The sequence below is a fragment of the Musa acuminata genome, chromosome BXJ3-1 (genome assembly GCF_036884655.1).
Source record: "Musa acuminata AAA Group cultivar baxijiao chromosome BXJ3-1, Cavendish_Baxijiao_AAA, whole genome shotgun sequence".
Lineage (NCBI taxonomy): Eukaryota > Viridiplantae > Streptophyta > Magnoliopsida > Zingiberales > Musaceae > Musa > Musa acuminata.
Window position 1 is genome coordinate 27,808,974 of NC_088349.1, and position 25,142 is coordinate 27,834,115.

Consider the following 25,142-nt stretch of genomic DNA (forward strand, 5'->3'; position numbering starts at 1 on the left):
TCATCTTTTATGGCCTCGTCAATGCATTTAGGTTCAATTTGAGAAAGGAAGGCGGCATTAGCACAAAAATTCTTGAAAGAGGAACGAGTTTGAACCCCTTTTGATATATCTCCTATAATTAGCTCCTTTGGATGAGCATCTATATACTTCCATTCCTTGGGTAAGGAAATTTTAGAAGAAGGTGCATCCAAGTTGCTATTTTGAGGAGGAGGTTCATTTAAATTCAAATTATCAAAACCAAGATCATCATCAAAATTATTTTTCTTTAAATTAGAAATTTCATTAAAAACTACATGAATAGACTCTTCTATTACTAACGTTCTTTTGTTAAAAACTTGAAAAGCCTTAGAAACGGAAGAGTAACCAAGAAAGATGCCTTCATTGGATTTAACATCAAATTTTCCTAAGACATCCCTTTCATTCAAAATAAAGCATTTACAACCGAAAACTTTAAAATAGGAAATATTTGGTTTTTTGTTATCCCACAATTCATAGGGAGTTTTTGATAAGGATGGTCTTATTAGGACTCTATTTATGATGTAGCAAGTCGTATTTATGGCTTCGGCCCAAAAATACTTAGGTAAACTATGTTCATTTAATATAGTTCTTGCCATTTCTTGTAGGTTTCTATTTTTTCTTTCAACTACTCCATTTTGTTGGGGATTCCTCGGAGTGGAGAAGTTGTGATTGTATCCATTAACTTCACAAAAATTTTGAAAGTCACAGTTTTGAAATTCGCCACCGTGATCACTCCGAATTGATGAAATCATGAAACATTTTTCATTTTGAGTGAGTTTACAAAATTTAGAGAAGCACTTGAAGCAATCACTTTTGTGGACTAAGAAATAGGTCCAAGTGTACTTAGTATAGTAATCCACAATTACAAACGCATATTTGCTTCCTCCTAGACTTGTTGTGTCAATTGGTCCGAATAAATCCAAATGGATCAATTGTAGTGGTCTAGTGGTGCTAATTTGATTTTTTGGTTTGAAACTAGTTTTTATTTGTTTACCTAGTTGACATGCATCACATACTTTGTCCTTAGTAAACTTCATATTTGGAATCCCTCGTACTAAATCTCTAGATGAGATCTTAGATATTAGTTTCATGCTTGCATGGCCTAATCTCCTATGCCAAAGCCAAGCATCATCATTTAGAGCGGAGAAGCACATTTCATTACTTAGTTCATCAAGGTTGATGGTGTAGACATTATTTTGTTTTAATGCAATCATAGTCAAGTTATTGTTTGGTTTTTCGATAATACACATATTTGATTCGAATCTAACGATATAACCTTTATCGCATAGTTGACTAATACTCAAGAGATTATGTTTCAATCCATCAACTAGTAAAACATCATCAATGGAAAAACTAAATTTGTTACCAATAGTTCCCTTGCCAATGATTTTGCCTTTGTTGTTGTCTCCGAAGGTGACGTACCCTTCTTCTTTGCTAGTGAGCATAGAGAAATGAGATGGATCTCCAGTCATATGTCTTGAGCATCCACTATCGAGATACTATCTCTTGCTCCTAGCTTGTGGGTTTGTCTACAAAAGAGGATGACTTTTAGGTACCCATTTGATTTTGGGTGCCTAAAAAATTGATCCACTAACTTTGTTATTTATTATTGAATCCTTTATTGTTCCTTTAGGAACCCATATTAATTTTTGTGAACTAATTTTCCTAAATGGACATTTGTAGGCAATATGTCCGGATTTGCAACAGAAGTTGCATTTCATATAAGAGGAAACATGTAATGTAGGTCCTTTTATGAAAGTGGTAGGATTTTGATGTAATCCTTTTACAAATCCAATTCCATTTCTATTTGCGACGTGACCCTTGTGTGCAAGGATCATATCTAATCCTTTGCTACCAACCTTAAACTTGTTTAAGGTTTCTTTAAGAAGCAAATTTTCATTTTTTATTGCTTCTAAATGCTCACACTTAGAGCATGGAGGAGTTTGAAGACTATCAAACTTATCTTGTAGCAAAGCATGCTCTTTCTTTAAGATACTTAACTTCTTGCTAACAGTTCTACATTCATCAAATAATTCATGAAAAACGATAGAGAGTTCTTCAAAAGATAAATCTTCATTAAATAAATCACATACCTCTTCTTCTAAAGCCATTAGCGCGTAATGAGCAACTTGCTCGGTGTTGGACTCCTCTTCTTCGGACGCACTTGAATCATCCCACATTGCCTTGAGCGCCTTCTTTGATGTTCTCTTTTTGGCTTGAGGACAATCGTTCTTGTAGTGTTCCAGTTTTTTGCATTCATAGCAAATCACTTGGTCCTTCTTTTGTTCAAATTTATTTTTTGTATTATTTTTAAATTTGTTATTTCTTAAATATTTTTTAAATTTTTGAGTCAAAAGTGCAATGTCATTGTCACTATCCTCATCACTTGATGTTCCTTTCAAGTGGTCTTTTTGTGATTTGAGTGTCATATCCTTCCTGTTCTTTGGAAGGGGGTTCTCGAGCTCGTCATGAGCTTGACATGTCATTTCGTAGGTCATTAAAGACCCAATGAGTTCTTCAAGAGGGAATGCTTTAAGGTCTTTGGCCTCTTGAATGGCCATAACTTTTGGATCCCAACTTTTAGGGAGGGATCTTAAGATTTTAGTTACTAGTTCAAAGTTAGTAAAATCTTTACCAAGAGCTTTGAGTCCATTGATGACATCCGTAAACCGGGTGTACATGTCTCCGATGGACTCACTTGGTTTCATTTGGAAAAGTTCGTAAGAGTGCACAAGGATGTTGATTTTGGACTCTTTCACTCGGCTAGTGCCTTCATGAGTGACCTCAAGAGTTCTCCAAATATCAAAGGCTGAATCACAAATTGAAACATGATTAAATTCATTTTTATCTAGTGCACAAAACAAGGCATTCATAGCCTTTGCATTTAAAGCAAAAACCTTCTTCTCCGATTCATTCCATTCGCTCATCGGAAGAGAAGATTTTTGAAATCCGTTTTCAACAATAGTCCAAAGCTCGAAATCCATAGAAATGAGGAAGATCCTCATCCGAGTCTTCCAATAAGTATAATCCGACCCATTAAACAAGGGTGGACGTGTGATAGAATGACCCTCATTCATGCCGGAGTAAGCCATCTCTCTTGGGTATTAAACCAAATATAAGAGTGAGCCTTGCTCTGATACCAATTGTTAGGATCGAAGCAGCACTAAGAGGAGGGGGGTGAATTAGTGCAGCGAATTAAAACGTTGGTTTTCGACAAATCTTTCGTACGATAAGAACGGAACTTGAAAAGCTTAACTTGAAAGCGTATTCTTAAAGTTGCACAGCAAAGGTAATATGGAACTAAAGCATGTAAGAAGGTTTGCAGTAATGTAAATAGCAATAATGAAATGCAAACCAGAGATCACGTCGATTTTAGAGTGGTTCGGTCAAATGACCTACATCCACTTGCGAGGCCCCTCTTCGATGAGGCTCCCACCTTCCACTAGCAAATCTCTTGAAATGGAAGGGCAAATACCCCTCTTACAACCTTTTACAAGCAGTTCAACCTCTTACAAATCTTCAGCAAGAAAGAAGGAGGAGAACTCTCTAGCAAATTGAAAACAAGAAAGGCAAAGACTCTTCTAAGACTTTTCTCTCAATCACTTGCTACTCAAAGAGTTGTGTTCTCAGTTGAGACTTGAGGGGTATTTATAGGCCTCAAGAGGATTCAAATTTGGGCTCCAAAAAATTTGAATTCTCTTATGTTCCCGATGCTGGCGGTGCCACCGCCCAGCGCTCGGGTGCTGGACGGTGCAACCGCCCAGCCCAGGAGGTGTCACCGCCCAGCCCAGGCGGTGCCACCACCTGGCTCTCCGATTCACTGGTTTGGCTTAATTTTAGCCCAAACCAAATCTGACTTTGGGCCCAATTGGCCCCTAACCAGGATATAGGATTATCTCTTAATCCTAATCCTAATTACAAGTGAACTACATAACAAAAAAAAATCTTAAGCAATTTTTCAACCGCGAACGTCGAGTCTTGTTCCGGCGAGCTTTCCGACGAACTTCTTTCGACGGACTCCCTACAAGCTCCCGATCTTGTGATGACTTTAACGAGTAGCCAAGCCTTCCCGGTGATCTCTGTGAACCTCCGATGATCTCTTCGGCGAACCTCCGAAAATTTCGATAGGTTCCCGATTTCTTCGCGGTTGGTTCCGGCAACATCTCCGACGATTCTTCGGACTCTTAAACGTCCATCGATCTTGACTCCGGTATTATTGCTTTGTATTTTCTGGTTATCGTAGTTACTCCTGCACACTTAACTCAATAATATAGATTAGATCAATTAACCCATCAATTCATTTTATCATCAAAATCCGAGATTCAACAATTCTGAGCCCCAAAACAATCATCTTGGAGGCCTACGGGAGATGTTTCGTATCTCGGGACGTAAAAAGGAGTGCGACACGAGGACATCCCAGGGGGTCACCCATCCTAGTACAACTCTCGCCCAAGCATGCTTAACTTCGGAGTTCTGATGGGATCCGGAGCTTAAGTGCTGGTATGATCGCACCCGTTTTGCTTGCTTCGTCCCTCGCCTATGTGCACATCGCGGCTGGCGCATCAACGTCCGAAGCCTCTTGCCCGTCACGAAACCGTCGATGCTTTCTCGAACGATCATGAAATCCATATTGCAAGCTCTCTCCGAGCCCTAGCCCAACGACTGCGTATCGGTCACGGCAAACGCACGGCGAAACCATCGGCACTTTCTAAAACGATCTCGGAATCGCTATTGCGACCCCAATCCGGAAAGCTCTCTCCGAGCCCCACGATACTGACTACTTAGCGGTCACGGCAAATTCCGAGCCCCAAAACAATCGGCTCGGAGGCCTATGGGAGATGTTTCGTATCTCGGGACGCAAAAAGGAGTGCGACACGAGGACTTCCCAGGGGGTCACCCATCCTAGTACTACTCTCACCCAAGCACGCTTAACTTCGGAGTTCTAATGGGATCTGGAGCTTAAGTGCTGGTATGATCGCACCCATTCCGCTTGCTTCGTCCCTCGCCTATGTGCACATCGCGGCTGGCACATCAACGTCCGGAGCCTCTTGCCCATCATGAAACCGTCGATGCTTTCTCGAACGATCACGAAATCCCTATTGCAGCTCTCTCCGAGCCGTAGCCCAACGACTGCGTATCGGTCACGGCAAGCGCACACCGAAACCATCGGCACTTTTTAGAACAATCTCGGAATCGCTATTGCGACCCCAATCCGGAAAGCTCTCTACGAGCCCTACGATACTGACTACTTAGCGGTCACAGCAAATTTTGAGCCCCAAATCAATCGTCTCGGAGGCCTACGGGAGATGTTTCGTGTCTCGGGACGTAAAATGGAGTGCGACACGAGGACTTTCCAGGGGGTCACCCATCCTAGTACTACTCTCGCCCAAGCACGCTTAACTTCAGAGTTTTGATGGGATCCGAAGCTTAAGTGCTGGTATGATCGCACCCGTTTCGCTTGCTTCGTCCCTCGCCTATGTGCACATCGCGGCTGACGCATCAACGTCCGGAGCCTCTTGCCCATCACAAAACCGTCGAAGCTTTCTCGAACGATCACGAAATCCCTATTGTAAGCTCTCTCCGAGCCGTAGCCCAACGACTGCGTATTGGTCACGGCAAGCGCACGCCGAAACCATCGGCACTTTCTAGAACGATCTCAGAATCGCTATTGCGAGCCCTATCCGGAAAGCTCTCTCCGAGCCCCACGATACTGACTACTTAGCGGTCACGGCAAATTCCGAGCCCCAAAACAATCGTCTCGGAGGCCTACGGGAGATGTTTCGTATCTCAGGACACAAAAAGGAGTGCGACACGAGGACTTTCCAGGGGGTCACCCATCTTAGTACTACTCTCGCCTAAGCACGCTTAACTTCAGAGTTCTGATGGGATCCGGAGCTTAAGTGCTGGTTTGATTGCACCAGTTTCGCTTGCTTCGTCCCTCGCCTATGTGCACATCACGGTTGGCGCATTAACGTCTGGAGCCTCTTGCCCGTCACAAAACCGTCGATGCTTTCTCGAACAATCACGAAATCCCTATTGCAAGCTCTTTCCGAGCCCTAGCCCAACGGCTGTGTATTAGTCACGGCAAGTGTACGCCGAAACCGTCGGCACTTTGTAGAACGATCTCGGAATCGCTATTGCGACCCCAATATGGAACGCTCTCTCCGAGCCCCACGATACTGACTGCGTAGCGTTCACGGCAAATTCCGAGCCCCAAAACAATCGTCTCGGAGGCCTACGGGAGATGTTTTGTATCTCGGGACGCAAAAAGCAGTGTGACATGAGGACTTCCTAGGGTGTCACCCATCCTAGTACTGCTCTTGCCCAAGCACGCTTAACTTCGGAGTTCTGATGGGATCCAGAGCTTTAGTGCTGGTATGATCTCACCCGTTTCGGGTGCTTCGTCCCTCGCCTATGTGCACGTCGCGGCCGGCGCATCAAGGTCTGGAGCCTCTTGCCCGTCACAAAACCGTTAGCGCTTTCTCGAATGATAATGAATCCCCTATTGCAAGCTCTCTCCGAGCCTTAGCCCAACGACTGCATATCGGTCATGACAAGTTTGCGCCGAAACCATCGGTACTTTCTAGAACGATCTCGAAATCGCTATTGCGACCCCATTACGAAAAGCTCTCCCCGAGCCCCACGATACTGACTGTGTAGCAGTCATGGCAAATTCCGAGCTCCAAAACAATCGTCTCGGAGGCCTACGGGATTTGTTTCGTATCTTGGGATGCAAAAAGGAGTGTGACACGAGGACTTCCTAGGGTGGGTTTCACCCATCCTAGTACTACTCTTGCCCAAGCACGCTTAACTTCGGAGTTCTGATGGGATCCAGAGCTTTAGTGCTGGTATGATCTCATCCATTTCGGGTGCTTAGTCCCTCGCCTATGTGCACGTCACGGCCGGCGCATCAACGTCCGGAGCCTCTTTGCCCGTCACAAAACCGTTGGCGCTTTCTCGAACGATCATAAAACCCCTATTGCAAGCTCTCTCCGAGCCCTAGCCCAACGACTGCGTATCGGTCACGGCAAGCGCGCGCCGAAACCATCGGCACTTTCTAGAACGATCTCGGAATCGCTATTGCGACCCCATTCCGGAAAGCTCTCCCCTAGCCCCACGATTCTAACTGCGTAGTGGTCACGGCAAATTCCGAGCCCCAAAACAATCGTCTTGGAGGCCTACGGGAGATGTTTCGTATCTTGGGACACAAAAAGGAGTGCGACACATAATCAATAGACTACCGCAACCAAACTTGCACCAAGAACTAGGCGACCTTATGCAATGTTTCTCAAGAAAAGGGCCTCTTACACAACTGGCAAAGGTTACTTTCAGATGCGCTATTTGGTGGATATGGAAGGAGAGATGTAATAGAATCTTTGAATGTCAACACACAAACAATGCTCAGCTCTTGAAAGAGATTATTAGAGACTCAAGATCCTTTATGGAGCATGATCTCAAAACCGAGCACTTCACCCGAAGAGAAAAATATATTTTTATCAAATTTAATTTTGCTAGTAGCTAAAGATCTTGGGAATGATGCCAAATAATGTACCCACAGGTAGTTATAATCTACAGCATGTGTAGTCATAACTATCGCATTCGCACTCTATGAGTTACTTGGCTTTGTCTATGACTTGTATAAAAAAAAGGAGTGTGACACGAGGACTTCCCAGGGGGTCACCCATCCTAGTACTACTCTCGCCCAAGCACGCTTAACTTCAGAGTTTTGATGGGATCCGAAGCTTAAGTGCTGGTATGATCGCACCAATTTCGCTTGCTTCGTCCCTCGCCTATGTGCACATCACGGCTGGCGCATCAACGTCCGGAGCCTCTTGCCCGTCACGAAACCGTCGATGCTTTCTCGAACGATCACGAAATACCTATTGCAAGCTCTCTCCGAGCCCTAGCCCAACGACTGCGTATCGGTCACGGCAAGCGCACGCCGAAACCATCGGCACTTTCTAGAACAATCTCGGAATCGCTATTGTGACCCCAATCTGGAAAGCTCTCTCCGAGACCCACGATACTGACTACTTAGCAGTCATGGCAAATTCCGAGCCCCAAAACAATCATCTCGGAGGCCTACGGGAGATGTTTCGTATCTCAGGACGCAAAAAGGAGTGCGACACGAGGACTTTCCAGGGGGTCACCCATCCTAGTACTACTATCGCCCAAGAAAGCTTAACTTCGGAGTTCTGATGGGATCCGAAGCTTAAGTGCTGGTATGATCACACTCGTTTCGCTTGCTTCGTCCCTCGCCTATATGCACATCACGGCTGGCGCATCAATGTCGGGAGCCTCTTGCCCGTCACGAAACCGTCGATGCTTTCTCGAACGATCATGAAATCCCTATTGCAACAAGCTCTCTCCAAGCCCTAGCCCAATGACTGTGTATTGGTCACGGCAAACGTGCGCCAAAACCATCGGCACTTTCTAGAACGATCTTGGAATCGCTATTGCGACCCCAATCCGGAAAGCTCTATCCGAGCCCCACGATACTGACTGTGTAGCGGTCACGGCAAATTCTGAGCCCCAAAACAATCATCTCGGAGGCCTAAGGGAGATGTTTCGTATCTCGGGACGCAAAAAGGAGTGTGACACGAGGACTTTCTAGGGTGTCACCCATCCTAGTACTACTCTTGCCCAAGCATGCTTAACTTCGGAGTTCTAATGGGATCTAGAGCTTTAGTGCTGGTATGATCTCACCCGTTTCAGGTGCTTCGTCCCTCGCCTATGTGCATGTCGCGGCCGGCGCATCAACGTCCAGAGCCTCTTGCCCATCACAAAACCATTGGCGCTTTCTCGAACGATTATGAAACCCCTATTGCAAGCTCTCTCCGAGCCCTAGCCCAACGATTGTGTATCGGTCACGGCAAGCGCGCGCCGCAACCATCGACACTTTCTAGAACGATCTCGGAATCGCTATTGTGACCCCATTCCGGAAAGCTCTCCCCGAGCCCCAAAACAATCGTCTCGGAGGCCTACGGGAGATGTTTCGTATCTCGGGACGCAAAAAGGAGTGCGACACGAGGACTTCCCAAGGGGTCACCCATCCTAGTACTACTCTTGCCCAAGCACGCTTAACTTCGAAGTTCTGATGGGATCCGAAGCTTAAGTGCTGGTATGATCGCACCCGTTTCGCTTGCTTCGTCCCTCGCCTATTGTAACATCCCTAATTAAAGAAATTTTCGTATAAGTTTCTAGTTATAATGTAAGTATCTATTTTAAATTTAATAAAAGAGCTAAAGTATGAATCTGAGAATTTATTCATAAGATTTGTGAGATTTGTTCAACAAAAAAAATCTGAGGACCTATATGTAAACCCTGAGGACCTAATCGTAAATATAATAATATAAGGACTAAACTGCAAAATGCACAAAATTACAAATTCCACCATTTAAGCCTCTCTGCCTTCGTTCATAAGGAACCAGAGAAGGCAGCTGCATGGAAGAACAGGAGAAAGAAAGAAAGAAGAAGAGAAGAAAAAGGGGGAAGAAGAAGAAAAAAAATTTAGGGCTTTGAGGTTTCTTGCTAAAATCTTCTCATTTAGGGCCATAATTCTCAAAGGTAAGTATTCTAACCCCATCCTACAGAAGTATTAGTCTATGTTCCTATATTGATTCTGAAAGATTTATGCTTAGAATCTGATATTTCTCTCTTTGGACATAAAACCAAGGATCTGAAATTTTTTCGGTAAACTGACCCCTATATACTTTTTCAGCTATAATTTTTTACACCAAATGTGGATTCAGGCAAAACATAGCTCGTTTGAAATTAGACTCTTATATCTTTCTTTTGACACTAATTTTGTAGATTTTGGACACCAAATACATACCCAAACGTTTGTTTCAAATGAGCCTATAGATGCTGCAGAACAGGGATCAAAATTTCTGACCTTTCGATACTAAAATACCTATAAGTCCCTGTTGGAAATTCTGATTTGTACCACATAGATTTCATTCGAAACTAGACTTGTAGACCTTTCTTTTGACCTATAGATTGAAAATTTTGGAATTCAAATGCCTACCCTATTATCCATTGAACCCGACCCTATGAATTCTGCAAAACAATGATTTTGTTTTTGACCTTGTGTTACCAAATCAAAGGTAACTCCTTGTTGGAAATCATGATTCATACGAAACTTGTTTCAACAGAAAATAGATTGATATATCTTTCGATAATAGCCTTCTTGAGGGTATTGGAGCATAATTGACAATCTAAAGTATTTATCCAATGAGCCTCTCGAATTCTGTCAGAAATCAAGCTTTGATCGATTTCGTATCTTCTGTTTTCATTCGTTTGGAAATAGATTTTGTTCAGTTCCCTTCACTCAATTGTGGCTTATATTAATATTTGAATTCTCATTTACTCTTGCCTATAAATTATTACCATTCCTAAACATATTGTGTAACATTTATGCTATATCACATTGACTTATATAGGCACATGTATAACCCATTGTTCCACATTTGCTTTCGATGTGTGCCTATTCTAGTTTCATTCCTTTGGATATCGAATTCATCTAACCTTCTTATTTGAATTGAGTTGTATGTGATTGCTTGGATTCCATATGTGCCCTTGCTTTCAATTCCTTTCAAATCTGAATACAATTGTGAAAGATTATTGCTTACTTCGTATTGACTCGTAAAGGCACATGTACGTTTTATTGTTCCGCGTGTGCTTTCGATATGTGCTATTCATTGTTCATACTATCCTTTTGTACTCTGGGGTTTGTAGGATTTGTGAACCTTTGCCAAAAATGGTAAAGGGAGTTATACATAGAGCCTGCGATGCTCTGCCGGCCCCCTCTGACTTTACCTAGACGTGGGTGGATAGAGCTCCCAAACGTGAGAGACCTCCCAAACGTGGGAGACTTTTGTCTGGTAGTTATTCAAAAATGGATGAATCACATTCTGTCTGTGGTCCCACTACACCTTCTGTATGTTTGATATGATATGCAGAGCTTTGGTTATGTGTTTCTGTACATGCTTTGGATAAGAATGATATGAATGCAATGTCAAAGACGACGTTTGAGCTTCTGTTTGGTATTTGTTATTGATATACTTCGAAATATTCCATACGCCGTTGATATGCTCTGAAATATTTCATATGTCATTGATAAGCTCCGAAATGTTTCATTCATTATTGATATGCTTCGAAATGTTCCATATGCCGTTGATATGCTCCGGAACATTTCATACGCCATTGATAAGCTCCGAAATGTTTCATTCATTGTTGATATGCTTTGAAATGTTCCATACGCCGTTGATATGCTCCGGAATATTTTATAAATCATTGATAAGCTCTGAAATGTTTCATTTATTGTTGATATGCTTCGAAATGTTCCATATGCCGTTGATATGCTCCGGAACATTTCATACGTCATTGATAAGCTCCGAAATGTTTCATTCATTATTGATATGCTCCGAAATGTTTCTAAATAACCACCAAACAGAAGTCTCCCACGTCTAGGAGCTCCATCTACCCATGTCTAGGTGAAGTTAGAGGGGGCCGGTAGAGCATCACAAGCTCTATGCATAACTCCCTTTACCATTTCTGGCAAAGGTTCACATTATCCCACAACACCAAAGTACAAAAGGATAGTATGAACAATAAATAACATATATCGGAAGCACACGCGGAACAACAAACGTACATGTGCCTTTACGAGTCAATACAATTTAAGCAACAATCTCTCACAATGTATTCAGATTTGGAATGAAATGAAAGCAAGAGTATACACGGATTCCAAGCAATCATATATAGCTCAATTCAAATAAGAAGGTTAGATGAATTCAATATCCCAAGGAATGAAACTAGAATAGGCACATATCGAAAGCAAATGCGGATCAATGGGATATACATGTGCCTATATATGTCAATGCGATATAGCATAAACGTTACACAAAAGGATTCAAGAATGTAAATAATTTATAGACAAGATCAAACCAGAATTCAAGCACCAACATAAGCCTCAATTGAGTGAAGGGGACTGAATGGAATCTATTTTCAAACAAATGAAACAGAATATGCGAAATCGACCAAAGCTCGATTTCTGACAGAATTCAAGGGGCACATTGAACAAATACTTTAAATTATCAATTATGCTCCAATACCCTTAAGAAAGCTAATATCGAATGATATATCAATCTATTTTCTGATGAAATAAGTTTCATACGAATCAAGGTTTCCAACAAGGAGTTACCATTGATTTAGTGACCAAAGGTCCAAAACTAAATCACTGTTTTACAGAATCCATAGAGCGGAATCAACAAATAGCAGAATAGGCATTTGAATTCTAAATTTTTCAATCTATATATCAAAAGAAAGGTTTATAAGTCTAGTTTAAATGACATTAGTTTGGTACAAATCAGAATTTCCAACAGGGACTTATAGGCATTTTAGTATTGAAAGGTCAAAAATTTTGATCTTTGTTTTGCAACATCCATAGGCTCATTTGAAACAGACGTTTGGGTAAGTATTCGGTGTCCAAAATTTTCAAAATCAGTGTCAAAAGAAAGATATAAGAGTCTAATTTCAAATGAACAAGGTTCTGTCTAAATCCACGTTTGGTGCTAAAAATTATGGCTGAAGGAAGATCTTTAGTGAATGCCGATGGCCTCGACATAAGAGAAATCAATAGAGTGGATGTAGGTCACGAAGATTGAACCACTATAAAATCTGGTTTGCATTTATGCTTTACTATTTACATTTATTGCAAACTACCTTACTTGCTTAACTTTCATATTACACACTTTCTTTTGCTTTCGAGTTAAACTCAATGTATCGAAATCAGTTTTTATTCTAAGAAGATTTTTAAACCGACGTATTTTTATCTACTGCACTAATTCACCTCCCTTTCCTCTTAGTGCTGACTTATTCCTAACAGTGTCCTCATCACAACGTGGATGTCACGCGACAATAGCAATTGGTTTGCTATTTAGTTGGTCAATGTTGGTCAATAGTAGCCATCGGTGAGGAACATACAACCGCAATAATCATGATGAGGTGTGTGATTGAGGCAACACCTCAATTTGGACTTAAATTAGGTCAAAATTAATTTTGACTAAATGTTACCTTTTGATTGAATTTTGACTTTTTGACTAGATTTAGTTTCGTTTATATTTGGGCTTTAGATTTTGATAAATTTTTAGATTTTGATCGAGCTAAATTTTAGTTTGATAGATTTGGACTTTGGTCCATCCTAATTTTAACTGAACCTTATTTTGACCAACCCCCACTCAATGGTTTAATTGATTTGGTTGGCTTTGAGGCCTAATTTAGATGGTCATATTTAGGATTTTTCAATTCATTGTGGCTCTTACCCAATTGAATAGGGTTGATTGATCTATTTGGGTCTTTTACATAATTTATAAAATATCATAACAGAAAAAATAAATTAGGGATATTTTAGTTTTTTCATATGACATGAAAAATTATTTGTAAAATTTAATTGGATTGACATTTGGTATTTCAAATTTAATTGCTTGTGGTATTTAAGTTTTCATTTATTATTTTAGAAAAATTATGTGGTTATTAAATACACGAGAGAAAAATTATACAATAATATTTATTTTCACAGAAAAGAATAATTTTATTTTATCATGATTATTATCATCATATAAATTTTTGTGTTGATTAAAGTTTTTATATTTAATAATTATTATAATTATTTTTATTATTGAATCAATTTTTATATAATTAGATTAAAAAGTTTAGTAAATATTATTGATAATATATATCCCAAAGTTTTATCTGACTAATATTTGTCAAGTAGCATAAGATAATAGGTTTATGTGATATAAATTATAATAATATTTTATTATTTATAAGATATTTAGAATATAATTTACATTTTTGTAGTGATATTGTAGCCAACATAGTGGTCTGGATTGATAATTTATACAATTATATTAATAAATTAATCTTAAATAAATTTTAAAAATAATATTTATAATGATATACATAATTAAAAATTTTAGATAATTTAAATAAAAAATAATTTTGAATAATTATATGATAAAAAAATATTATTATTTTAGATCAAGCCGACAGATCTAAAAATAATAATTATATGATAATAATTTTTATTATTATTTTATATTAATAAAAAAATATTATTAATATAAAAGGTCGATGGGGTTTGAATCAGGTTGACAGATTAATATAAAGGATCGAATTGATTAAAAAATATATTTTTAAAATTTTAAATAAAATAGACCATGAAAAAAATATATAGGTAAAACCCATCATCCGAATTGTTTTGATAAAAGAGCCTTAATTTTTTTTTGGGTACCGTTCTTCCGTACAAGTAAAGGAGCGGCATTAATGGGTAATCTTCGGGCCCATATAATGGGCACCGTCTCATCAGACACCTTACTGTAAAATTGGTTAAGCCAGATATGATATAGATATTCTTCTGTAACGGTGAGACGTTCTTACTCGGAAGGTTCAAAATGCGTGTGACAAAGTTGGGCGAGTGATTGCGGCAGTCCAGAGGTCTCCATCATCACCGACCTGTTCTCATCACCTGCATCTCATGCCTTATCCCAAATTTATCTCTATTCCCTTCCATTATCCCTTTGCGAAACCCTTCTTCGCTTCACCCTTTTGCTAGGCTGGCTGTCGTGGGAAGGCTTGCCCTTGCGCTCTCTCCCACCTTATCTTCAACGCCTCCTCCTCAAGGTACTGTAACCCTCTTTACTCCTCTGAACGTTGTTTTGATGGTAGATGCTAATCGCCATTCTATACTCTCGATCTTTCTTGCTTTCCCCTTTTGGATGATGAATTCCGATGGAGGATACAAGTGGTTGACATTCCATGTTTGGGGATAAATCTGTGCCTGTATTATATCCCTCTTTAATTTTATAAGAAAAAACCACAAAACTGATGGTTAATCTATAACGTCATCATTATGATTTTGCTGTTATTAACATAGTAATTCCACACTGTTATGAAAGAAGAATAGATTTTTACTAATTTTGGACGAGAATCAAAATTCACTGAAAATTGTACAAGGACAACAACAACGTGGTAGCTAATACTCCAATGCTTATGAGAACCTCGGAGCTCAAATATAATGATAACGGTGGTGCATGTTAGGTCTGCCTAGAGTCTTGCTCATAATCAAGAAGCACTTACAATAGGAATTTTGAGGGATCTCTCCTGTATCTGAGTGTTAGATCAGATTACTCTGTTTACTTTGGAGTTGGAGGATCTGAAGCTTCTGTATTTGTTACTAAGATGCTCACGTTCGATAACTTGCAATGTTGATAAACGATTAACAGTAAGAATTTCTGCAAATTTTTTACCTATTGAAACTGGTCATGGTGTAGCCTGATTTATTAGGGATATAGTTGTCTATGGATATGCATCTGTAATTTCCTTACACTCAATTGGATGTCATACTTAGTGCTATATCTCTTTCATTTTCTTGTTTGTCTTATTTTAACATGTTATGCTGTAAATTTGGATAGTGCATTGACATCTCTGAGTTTATCATGAGTGGATGTTGTTCAAACAGATGATATGTGCTCTCTCTTTCTCTCTCTGAGACTAGTTTATGGTTCATCCTTGGTGCTCTAATATATTTTATTATATAACCAGCAAACTGAAGGTTATGCGCCCATGTAAGCCATCATTGTTTTTTCCTTCAATTGCTCGGGTGCTTGATTGGAGAGGCTGAAAACACTGCATTTTTTATGTAAATTTTATGTGATTGTTCTATTATGACTTTGACCTTGGAAGGTGCAGGAGTCTATACAGTCTGACTCAAACAAGTGTTCAGTTTTCCAAGTTCATAGTGATCTGAAGTGCTAGGAAAATGTCAAGAGCAAATACACATTGGTGTTTTGTTTGCAGTCGAGCAGTTCAGCCACTTGGAAGGGACATGACCTGCCCCAACTGTAATGGAGGCTTTGTGCAAGAACTGAATGAGCTAGACGACAGACTGAACCCATTTGATTATTTTGCAGTGGACTCTAATGATCACCACAACAATCAGTTTGGAATTATCGATGCCTTCTCTGCATTGATAAGGCAAAGAATGGGAGGAAGCAGCAGGGAGTTTGATGTCCATGGTAGACCCAGTGTTCCCATGGGAAATGGGACAAGATTTGGACTCGAGCCTTGGCTGCTGTTTCGTGGCCAGCTTCCTTTGCATACATCTAACGGAGAGACTGAACTTCTATTTAATGGTGGCACTGGAGTTGGGATGAGTCGTGCTAACTTGGGGCACTACTTTTTTGGTTCTGGATTTGAAGACTTCATCGAACAGCTTAGCAGGAATAACCACCATGGCCCACCACCTGCTTCGCAATCAGCAATTGATGCCATGCCCATCGTGAAGATCAACCAGAGGCATCTTCGAGGTGATTCACACTGTCCAGTTTGCAAAGACAAATTTGAGTTGGGATCTGAAGCACGTGAAATGCCATGTAAGCATTTATATCACTCAGACTGCATCATCCCTTGGTTAGTCCGACACAATTCTTGCCCAGTTTGTCGCCACAGGCTGCCATCCCAAGCCTCCGGTCATGGAAATCATGTACGAAGTAGAAACCAGTATTTTGGTGATGGTTCAAGCATCAACAGTTATACTACTAGGGAAAATGGTGGAGAAAGCCAAGCCAGGAGAAATCTCTTCTCCTTTCTTTGGCCATATGGCACTGCAATCACCACTAACTCTAACACAAATGGGACAGGTGGGAGTAGTTCTACTGCTGTTCAGGAAGATATCAATCAGATGCATTATTCTGGCTGGCCCTTCGACTATTAAGACCTTACTTTTAGTTATCATTTCACAAATTGTGTAAGACCTTGTCATATGCTGTCTCCGGAAGTTCATGAAACATATTCTGAATAACAAGAATATGTACGTTGTGGCTTACTATTTTGTGAATGTGAATGCTTCCATCATAATTTCCATTCTAACAAAGCAGAAACCATGTAATATTAGGGCTTCTCTTCTGTTTCTTGGTGCTTGTAACTGTTGAGAAAAATGATTTTTCTCATTAGGATTTGATCCTTGGAGAGCCGTTTTCATTGAGGATAATCCCTTGTTTCTATTTGCTTCCACGTCTTCATTTCTTACGATATTCCTTGTAACTACATATTTTTCCATGAATAAATCACATGAGTGAATGCCAGGTGGAGCTCTTGGGTGTATGGAGCTACACAATTATTATAGTGAATACATCATTAGGATTTTGGATCCACAACTCTTTTGTTGTATTAGTTTTAGATTTATGATTATATATTTTCATCTTGATGCACTTCGAGATAGTCAACTTTTGATTCTTACTGAAACTTAACTAATCTCATTTCCATTGTTAAAATCTCAATGATTGATGGCAAACTAGGCACTGAAAATATTAGTATGAACGCCACATATATTAAGCTAGTTATTTTTCTATTTAGATTTGGAAATTTCTGGTTTATCTCTTGGTCGTATTGTGTAACTAATTTTCCTTATGTATGTGGTTAATATTATGGTCAAATTTGTTTGTCAATTTGACGTGATAAATGTTAGAAAAAAAGGGATAGAGACAAATATTATTATAGAAGAAGTTAATTTGCATTAACATGTTCCTTTCCTATTTATACAGATTACGAGGGAGGATTTCGCTCAATAGAGTAGAGAGATTTTCTCATATAGTTAAAGAAATATTATCTACTATTATGCCCTTACAAGATGGTGCTCTTATCAAGGACACAAATCTTGGATCGATGTAATGCAAAAAGTTAATTGATCAACCGAATGAACATGAGAAACTCGTAGTTGATGGCGGACAACTTGATCTTGCACAAAGTGGAAGTCAATAGCAATATGTTTCATGCAGGAGTGGAACACCGGATTAGTGCATAGATAGGTAGTTTCGACATTATCACAATATATTGTAGGAGTGGAGTTGATGTTGAGTACCTTAAGCAAATTTGTGACTCAATTAAATTTGGTAGTGACAGTGGTTATGGCACGGGTATTCAACTTTAGTTGTAGACCGTACGATAGTCTTTTGCTTCTTAGAACTCTAACTGATTGGATTAGCTCCAAGGAAAACAATATACCCCGATGTGGATGTTCTATCATCAAAGTTGTTTGCCCAATCGGCATCAATAAATGCATGAAGCTGAAGTGGAGAGTGTTTACGAAGGAAGAGACCATGATTGTGTAACATCCCTCATTTCTGAATTTTCGTATAAGTTTCTAGTTGTAATGTAAGTATCTATTTTAAATTTGATAAAAGAGCCAAAGTATGAATCTGAGAACTTATTCATTAGATTTGGAGGATTTGTTAAAAAAAAAAAAATCTGAGGACCTATATGTAAACTCTAAGAAAATAATTGTAAATATAATAATACAAGGATTAAACTACAAAATGTATAAAAATATAAATCCCACCGTTTAAGCCTCTCTGCCTTCGTTTAAGGAACCAGAGAAGGCAGCTACGTGGATGAACAGAGAAAGAAAGAAAGAAGAAGAGGAAAAAAAAAGGGAGAAGAAGAAGAAAAAAATTGGGGCTTTGAGGTTTTTTACTCAAATCTTCTCAATTGGGGTCATAATTCTCAAAGGCAAGTGTTATAACCCCATCCTACAGAAATATTAGTCTATGTTCCTATATTGATTCTGAAAGATTTATGCTTAGAACCTGATATTTCTCTCTTTGGACATAAAACCAATGATCTGAAATTTTTTTGGTAAATTGACCCCTATATACTATTTCAGCTATAATTTTTAGCACCAAATATGGATTCAGGCAGGACCTAGCTCGTTTGAAATTAGACTCTTATATCTTTCTTTTGACACTGATTTTGTAGATTTTGGACACCGAATACTTACCCAAACGTCTGTTTCAAATGAGCCTATAGATGCTGCAGAACAGGGATCAAAATTTCTGACCTTTCGATACTAAAATACCTATAAGTCCCTGTTGGAAATTCTGATTTGTACCAAACTAATTTCGTTCGAAAATAGACTTGTAGACCTTTCTTTTGACATATAGATTAACAAATTTAGAATTCAAATGCCTACCCTATTATCTGTTGAATCCGACCCTATGAATTCTGCAAAATAGTGATTTTATTTTTGACCTTGTGTTACCAAATCAAAGGTAACTCCTTGTTGGAAACCATGATTCGTATGAAACTTATTTCAACAGAAAATAGATTGATATATCTTTTGACAATAACCTTCTTGAGGGTATTGGAGTATAATTGACAATCTGAAGTATTTATCCAATGAGCCTTTTGAATTCTATCAGAAATCGAGCTTTGATCGATTTCGTATCTTCTGTTTTCGTTCGTTTGGAAATAGATTTGGTTCAGTTCCCTTCACTCAATTGTGGCTTATATTAATGTTTGAACTCTTGTTTGCTCTTGTCTATAAATTATTACCATTCCTGAACATATTGTGTAACGTTTATGCTATATCACATTGACTTATATAGGCACATGTATAACCCATTGTTCCGCATTTGCTTTCGATGTGTGCCTATTCTAGTTTCATTCCTTTGGATATCGAATTCATCTAACCTTCTTATTTGAATTGAGTTGTATGTGATTGCTTGGATTCCATATGTGCCCTTGCTTTCAATTTCTTTCAAATCTGAATATAATTGTGAAAGATTATTGCTTACTTCGGATTGACTCGTAAAGGCACAAGTACGTTTTGTTGTTCCGTGTGTGCTTCCGATATGTGCTATTCATTGTTCATACTATCCTTTTGTACTCTAGTGTTTGTGGGATATTGTGAACCTTTGCTAGAAATGGTGAAGGGAGTTATTATCACGCCCCTTAAAATATCGATAATATTAAAATTCAAGAAAACAAATCAATCCAAGATCCAAACTAACATTTGAGGACACTGAAAAATATTCTATCAAATTCGTATCTATAAAACCTGCGCAGTTTATAAACATACAACACATTGCTCGATGATTCATAAAATCTGAACCCAACTCATCAAATTAATAACCACAACATAAATTCACAAGTGTGGGAGTCTATACAGTCACAAAACCAACGTTTACCATAAGTTCATATCGTTACACAAATTAAACTTAACATTCCAGAATCCTAAACATGAGAGGTCCTTTAAACTTATACAACATCCACATGTTTAGATTCATCGTCAACATTTCATTAGATGCAGCGTGTGCTTATACAACAAAAACATATATACTAATAAAGATCTGCCCAAAATCTTTTAGCTTTCCACTACCTCAGCCCAATCTTAACATTTAAGCAAGCGATGAGCTATCCTGAAAAATTTATACAACAACGGGGTGAGCATATAAAGCTCAGCAAGTGACTAACATATCCATGTCAAAAGAGGATAATTTCCAAAGAGATAAAATTTCAAAATGCAAGGCAGAATATAAGAATTCATAGACGTAATATCATTAGGTGCAGAATCACAATTGTCATTTCAATCATACATATTTGGTTCATAACAGATGGGGCATAGAGTAATTGGAGCATATCAATAACGAATGAAACGTTTCGGAGCATATCAATAACAAATAAAACATTTCGGAGCTTATCAATGACGTATGAAATGTTCCGGAGCATATCAATGGCGTATGGAACATTTCGAAGCATATCAACAATGAATGAAACATTTCGGAGCTTATCAATGGCGTATGAAATGTTCCGGAGCATATCAACGGCATATGGAACATTTCGAAGCATATCAACAACGAATGAAACATTTCGAAGCTTATCAATGGCATATGAAATGTTCCGGAGCATATCAATGGCATATGGAACATTTCGAAGCATATCAACAATGAATGAAACATTTCGGAGCTTATCAATGGCGTATGAAATGTTCCGAAGCATATCAACGGCATATGGAACATATCGAAGCATATCAATGATGAATGAAACATTTCGGAGTATATAAATAACAAATGAAATGTTTCGGAGCTTATCAGTGGCGTATGAAATGTTCCGAAGCATATCAACGGCATATGGAACATTTCGGAGCATATCAATAACAAATACCAAACAGAAGCTCAAACGTCGTCTTTGACGTTACATTCATATCATTCTTATCCAAAGTGTTGAATCTCGGATTTTGATGATGAAGTCAATTGTCATTTGTTGTCTAATCTATGTGTTGAGATAAGTGTGCAGGATTAACTACGATGAAAGTTAGACAAGCAGTAGGAGTTGCGCCGGAGTCAAGTTCATGATCACATTGGAAGTTCGAGAGTTCGACGGAAGTTCGGACGGTCGTCGGAGGTTCTGCGAGAACAGATCCGAGAAGTCCAGAAGCTTGCCAAGCGAAGCTCGTCGGAACTCGCCAAGTGGATCGTCGCAAAGTCCAGGAGTTTGCCGGAAGTCCGCAGAAGCATCACCGAGGGTTCATCGGATGATCGATGGAAGTTCGCCGGAAACTCGCCGGAAGAAGCGATTGACGCACCAAAGCAAAGCTGCAGAAATTGTCTTAGATCTAATCGTAGTTAGCACATTGATTAAGTTGGAAAATGGGAGGTGATCCCATTAGCTTAATCTTGGGGCAATTGGGCCCCTGAAAGACTGAAATTGGGCCGAATGGAGCTAACCATTCGGACCCTGATTGCACCAGGAGGTGCAACCGCCTAGGCCAGGAGGTGGCACTGCCTGGGCTAAGCCTCCCAGCGAGACTGGGCGGTGCAACCTCCCCAGCCAGGAGGTGGCACCGCCTGAGCTCAGTCTTCGAGCAAGACTGGGCGGTGCAACCTCCATGACAGAGAGGTGGCACCGCCTGAGCTCAGTCTTCGAGCAAGACTGGGCGGTGCAACCTCCCTGATAGAGAGGTGGCACCGCCTGAGCTCGGTCTTCGAGCTCTAGCAGAGAGGTGCAACCGCCTCAGTCAAGAGGTGGCACCGCCTGGGCTCAGTCTTCGAGCTCTGCCAGGCGGTGCAACCTCTCCAGTCAGGAGGTACAACCGCCTGATCCCGGAATTCCGGGATTTGATCGTTTTGAGCTCCAAATTTGAATTGGGTTGGGGCCTATAAATATCCCACCCATTCAGCACTGAAAAGATACAGACCTACACCAAATTCTTGATCTTTTCTGTGATTCTAAGAGCTCAAATTTGTGTAAAGTCCTAAAGTTCTCCTCTTTCTGTTCTTTAAGTCTTGAGTTGTAAAGAGAGGAGAGAAAGGTCCTGTAAGGGTTGTCTCCTGAGCCCATCAAAAGGAGTGAATCTGTAAAAGGGCAGTTGGCCTTCGCCTATTGAAGGAAGGCCTCTAGTTGACGTCGGTGACCTCGTCGGTGGAGGAAGCCAAAAGTGGAGTAGGTCAAGACTGACCGAACCACTCTAAATCTCTGGTTTGCATTTCCTTTGAGCACTTTATCATTACTGCAAACCTCCTACATAGCTACTGCTCTCTGCGCCTTTACGAACAAGTTTCTAAGTGCTGATCTTTCCGAATCTGTATTCAGACGTAAATCAGTGTTTTCATACATTACAGTTTACGATTATGTTTTGTAACTGCAAACTGTCTTCTGCGCTTTTACGAACGAGTTTCTTTGCAGTTTACATTTACGTTTTGATTCTATTTATAAATGCAAACTGTCTTCTGCAATTTTACGAACGAGTTTCAAAGTTTAGATAAAAATCTGCATTCAGACGTAAAACTGCATTTAGACGTAAATCGGCTTTCCTCGTACAATCATCAGATTTCAGTTTACGTTTACGTCTTGATTTCAACTGCATATTGCCTTCTGCGAGTCTACAAACGAGTTTCAAAGTTTAGACGTAAATCTGCGTTTAGACGTAAATCTGCTTTTTGCAGATTACTTTTTGAGCTGTACAATAGCAGCACACTATCTTTATATTTCTGCTTAAATTGCTTTTGATCTAAACAAGTGATTTATGCAATCTGAGCTTAGACGTAAACTGTGCTTAGACGCAAACTGTGTTTAGACACAAATTGCACTTAGACGCAATCTGCATTTAGACGCAAACTGCGTTTAGACGCAAACTGTGTTTAGACGTAAATTGCACTTAATCATAAGTAATCTTAGAATCGGCTTTTGCATCAAAATAGTTTTTATCGAACGAATGCAGCTTTCGTTTTTAATCGCTGAAAGATTTCCGCTGCACTCGATCCTAACACAAAGCATGTACAGAAACACATAACCAAAGCTTTGGATATCATATCAAATATACAGAGGGTGTAGTGGGACCACAGACAGATTGTGATTCATCCATTTCTGAATGACCACCAGATAGAAGTCTCCCACGTTTGGGAGCTCCATCCACCCACGTCTAGGTGAAGTCAGAGGGGGCCGGCAGAGCATCGCCGGCTGTAATATCCCCTATTTTTGAAAATTTAGTAAATGCTTATTTGTAAATATGAGGATTATTTAATATTTTTTTATATTAAATAATATTATAATAGAAGTTTGATATGATTTATGAAAGTTTCAGATTTAAGTTAAAAAAAAAAAATTAGTGGACATGTGTCATTAGCTAACTTAATGGTGCCACCTAAGTTTGCTCTAAGGATGACATCTAGCACTTTTCATGCATGCTTGCCACCTTGAAACTTTGCAACTCTTGTGTTAACCAAAAGTAATTAAATAAGAGATTAAAGGAGAAACTAAATGTAACCTTCAGATGTTGCATCCAACGTGAGTTTAAGAAGAGAAGAGAAGGGAAGAAGAAGAAGAAGAGGAATTGAAGAAGAAGATTTGATTGAGGTTTTGCATCAACTCCCCCCCATTTGGGAATCAAATTTGTTTAAGGCAAGTGTCCTAACCTCTTCCTACAGAATTCCTAATCTCTGTTTTCCTTTTAATTCTTCATAATTCAAAAGATTTCAGCTTAGTACCAAACCGTTCTTTCCTTTTGATACAAAGCCATGAATTTGAAATTTTTTCGGTTCCTTTTGATACAAAGCCATGAATCTGAAATTTTTTCGGTAATCTGACTTCTATACATTATTTTGGATCTAACCTTTAGCACTAAACTCTGATTTAGGTAAAACCTAATCCATTTGAAAGTAGACTCAAATATCTTTATTTTGACACTAAGATTGAATGATTTGGAGTTTAAATGCCTACTATCTGACCTTCTATTACTAAATTGCTCATAACTCTCTAGAGAAAATTCTGAATTATACAAAGCTTAGTTCTTTTGAAACTAGATTCGCATATCTTTCTTTTGACATATAATTTAGTAATTTTGAAGTACGTTTGCCTTCTGAAACATCTGTTTAAATTGACTCTATCAATTCTGCAAAATAGAGATGATCAATTCTGACCTTCCTTTACTTTATTTGTTGTAACTTCTTGTTAAGAACTCAAAAAATTATTAATCTAAGTTCATCCGAAAATAGATTGATACAGCTTTCCAATGACATCTATTTTTAGTGATTTGGAGCATGCTTGGTCACTCAAACAATTCAGGAAATATACCATTCAAATTCTATCAGAATTGAAAACTTTGTTGGGTTTTGCCTATTCAATTTTCATCCTATTGGAAATATGATTTCTGCTAAATTCTTCTTCAATTGAGCTTTATATTAGTCCTTTAAAGTTCTTGTATTGTTCATCCTGAAATTATTGTATAACTGAAATTTATTATGTAATGCTTTGTTTGCATTTCCTTGTTTGATAAAGGCACATGCATATCTTCGTTGTTCCGCATGTGCTTCTGATATGTGTCAATGTTATTGTTCATACTACCCTTTTGTACTCTGGTGTCTTGTGGGATATTGTGAACCTTTGCCAGAAATGGTAAAGGGAGTTATGTTTAGAGCCCGCGATTGCTCTGCCGGCCCCATTGACTTCACTCAGACGTGGGTGGATGGAGCTCCCAAACGTGGGAGACTTATGCTTGGTGGTCATCCAGAAATGGATGAATCACATTATGTATGTGGTCTCACAGCGCCCTCTATGTTTATTGATATGATATCCAAAGCTTTGTTTATGAGTTCATATTATGCTTTGGATAAAAATGGAATGCATGCTACATCAAAAATGACATACAGCTTGTGTTTATTATTCGGTTCACTTGTTATACTTTGAAGTGTTTCGTTTGTCATTATTATGCCCCCAAACACTCTTATGCTTTTTATGTGCGCCAAAATGCTTCATGTGCTATTTGATATATGCCTAAATGCTTCTTT

General features: G+C 39.2%; 1 protein-coding gene, 7 non-coding genes and 3 pseudogenes across 9 annotated transcripts; 1 reads left to right on the forward strand and 10 right to left on the reverse strand.

Moving 5' to 3' along the window:
• Positions 1-4,413: 4,413 nt before the first annotated feature.
• On the reverse strand, positions 4,414-4,532 carry LOC135630540 (5S ribosomal RNA). Its single transcript, XR_010494062.1, has one exon. It is a non-coding gene; the product is annotated as a 5S ribosomal RNA (ribosomal RNA).
• A 350-nt stretch (positions 4,533-4,882) lies between these two features.
• Positions 4,883-5,001, reverse strand: LOC135630292 (5S ribosomal RNA). Its single transcript, XR_010493820.1, has one exon. It is a non-coding gene; the product is annotated as a 5S ribosomal RNA (ribosomal RNA).
• A 349-nt stretch (positions 5,002-5,350) lies between these two features.
• Positions 5,351-5,469, reverse strand: LOC135629863 (5S ribosomal RNA). Its single transcript, XR_010493426.1, has one exon. It is a non-coding gene; the product is annotated as a 5S ribosomal RNA (ribosomal RNA).
• Positions 5,470-5,819: 350 nt separating this feature from the next.
• On the reverse strand, positions 5,820-5,938 carry LOC135630000 (5S ribosomal RNA). The gene has a single exon (XR_010493559.1). It is a non-coding gene; the product is annotated as a 5S ribosomal RNA (ribosomal RNA).
• Positions 5,939-6,288: 350 nt separating this feature from the next.
• Positions 6,289-6,407, reverse strand: LOC135630058 (5S ribosomal RNA; annotated as a pseudogene).
• Positions 6,408-6,757: 350 nt separating this feature from the next.
• Positions 6,758-6,880, reverse strand: LOC135630059 (5S ribosomal RNA; annotated as a pseudogene).
• A 786-nt stretch (positions 6,881-7,666) lies between these two features.
• On the reverse strand, positions 7,667-7,785 carry LOC135629938 (5S ribosomal RNA). Its single transcript, XR_010493498.1, has one exon. It is a non-coding gene; the product is annotated as a 5S ribosomal RNA (ribosomal RNA).
• Positions 7,786-8,135: 350 nt separating this feature from the next.
• LOC135630003 (5S ribosomal RNA) lies at positions 8,136-8,254 on the reverse strand. Its single transcript, XR_010493562.1, has one exon. It is a non-coding gene; the product is annotated as a 5S ribosomal RNA (ribosomal RNA).
• A 353-nt stretch (positions 8,255-8,607) lies between these two features.
• On the reverse strand, positions 8,608-8,726 carry LOC135630064 (5S ribosomal RNA; annotated as a pseudogene).
• A 308-nt stretch (positions 8,727-9,034) lies between these two features.
• Positions 9,035-9,153, reverse strand: LOC135630521 (5S ribosomal RNA). Its single transcript, XR_010494043.1, has one exon. It is a non-coding gene; the product is annotated as a 5S ribosomal RNA (ribosomal RNA).
• Positions 9,154-14,471: 5,318 nt separating this feature from the next.
• Positions 14,472-16,906, forward strand: LOC103974569 (probable E3 ubiquitin-protein ligase RHC1A). Of its 2 annotated transcripts, none has more exons than XM_009389424.3 (2): positions 14,472-14,703; positions 15,766-16,906. In XM_009389424.3, exon 2 carries the CDS (start codon positions 15,842-15,844, stop codon positions 16,793-16,795), a length of 954 nt encoding a protein of 317 aa, XP_009387699.2. In that variant the 5' UTR covers positions 14,472-14,703; positions 15,766-15,841; the 3' UTR covers positions 16,796-16,906. The 2 variants fall into 2 exon arrangements, with proteins under 2 accessions (XP_009387699.2, XP_009387697.2); XM_009389422.3 differs by having other exon boundaries at positions 15,772-16,906.
• Positions 16,907-25,142: the final 8,236 nt, after the last annotated feature.

Excerpts from the sequence above, each read along its gene's own strand:
- LOC103974569 (XM_009389424.3), top strand. The coding sequence starts at position 15,842 with ATGTCAAGAGCAAATACACATTGGTGTTTTGTTTGCAGTCGAGCAGTT.